General features: G+C 52.9%; 1 protein-coding gene across 1 annotated transcript in view; it reads left to right on the top strand.

The window, feature by feature from the left end:
• The window catches only part of LOC101567887 (keratin, type I cuticular Ha2), a 10,604-nt gene extending 10,202 nt beyond the window's left edge, over positions 1 to 402 (top strand). Inside the window, exon 8 of the mRNA XM_023718132.1 lies at positions 177 to 402. Coding sequence (XP_023573900.1) covers positions 177 to 282 — 106 coding nt within the window. The 3' untranslated portion in view covers positions 283 to 402. The remainder of the gene's footprint in view (positions 1 to 176) is intronic.
• The last annotated feature ends 687 nt before the right edge of the window (positions 403 to 1,089 follow it).

Below are 1,089 nucleotides of genomic sequence, written 5' to 3'. Positions count from 1 at the left end.
GGACAAGTGAGGTGGGGAGAGGGATCTGGAAGCCACAAAGAGGGAGGTTGGAATGAGGCTTACCAGGTGGATGGGCTGGACCATGCGCTGGAGAGAGGCGTCAGGCTAGGATTGGCAGGGTCTGCCCTGACCGCTTGGGCTCCTCACTAACTTTGCCCTGGCCACTTTCCCTGCAGGTTGCCCTCTCGCCCATGCCCTGATCCCTCTGCCCCGCTGAGCACATCCCGTACCACCTGTGTACCTCACACCATCCACGTGCCCTGCGTGCTGGGCCGCTTCTGAAGTCCCAGCACCTTCTGTGAAGCTTGGCCTTAGCTTGGTGGCCACCCAAGAAGCAGGGCTGTCTAGCAGTGGACCACCCGCAATGCCCGCTGGCAGCGCAGCGAGAGCTATTGTCCCGGCGTTTCCCAAAGTTCTCTTCCCCTGATGACTCTGGTGTCTGTACTCCTTGAAAGATGTGTGTCTTGGGTATGTGGTAAATAAATCCTCTTGCAACAGACGCCTAAGTTTCTTTCCCCATTTGTAGCTTGTGCTGGTATAACCATAGCCCAGTTCTATTCAACAGGGCTCAGAGCAGTGAGCCCACATGCCTTCTTCATTGTTAAGTCCCTTCAGTTTCCTGTAGAGTTGAGAGGTGTTAATGGAAAGACCTGCATGCTACAATCCAGTTAAAACCAGGGCCAAGTAGTAAAAGAATAAAGAGAAGAGGGTGATGGTTATGCCAGAAACCTGGGCCAAACTATGATATAATTGAGACTATACTGTAATAAACCTGCCCTAAACTCATTACATCTGGCACGATGGTATCATCCATCCACCCATCCATCCATCCATTTACCCATTCACTCATCCACCCATCCATTTGTCCATCCATCCATCCGTCCGTCCGTCCATCCATCCATCCATCCACCCACCCACTCATCCACCCATCCACCCATCCATTTGTCCATCCATCCATCCATCCATCCATCCATCCATCCATCCATCTACCCACTCACCCACCCATTCACCCATCCACCCACCCATCCACCCACCCATCCATCCATCTATCCACCCATCCACCTACTCATCCATCCATCCATCCATCCA

Source organism: Octodon degus, unplaced genomic scaffold (genome assembly GCF_000260255.1).
Source record: "Octodon degus isolate 3935 unplaced genomic scaffold, OctDeg1.0 scaffold00056, whole genome shotgun sequence".
NCBI lineage: Eukaryota > Metazoa > Chordata > Mammalia > Rodentia > Octodontidae > Octodon > Octodon degus.
This window is presented reverse-complemented; position numbering and strand designations above follow the sequence as displayed.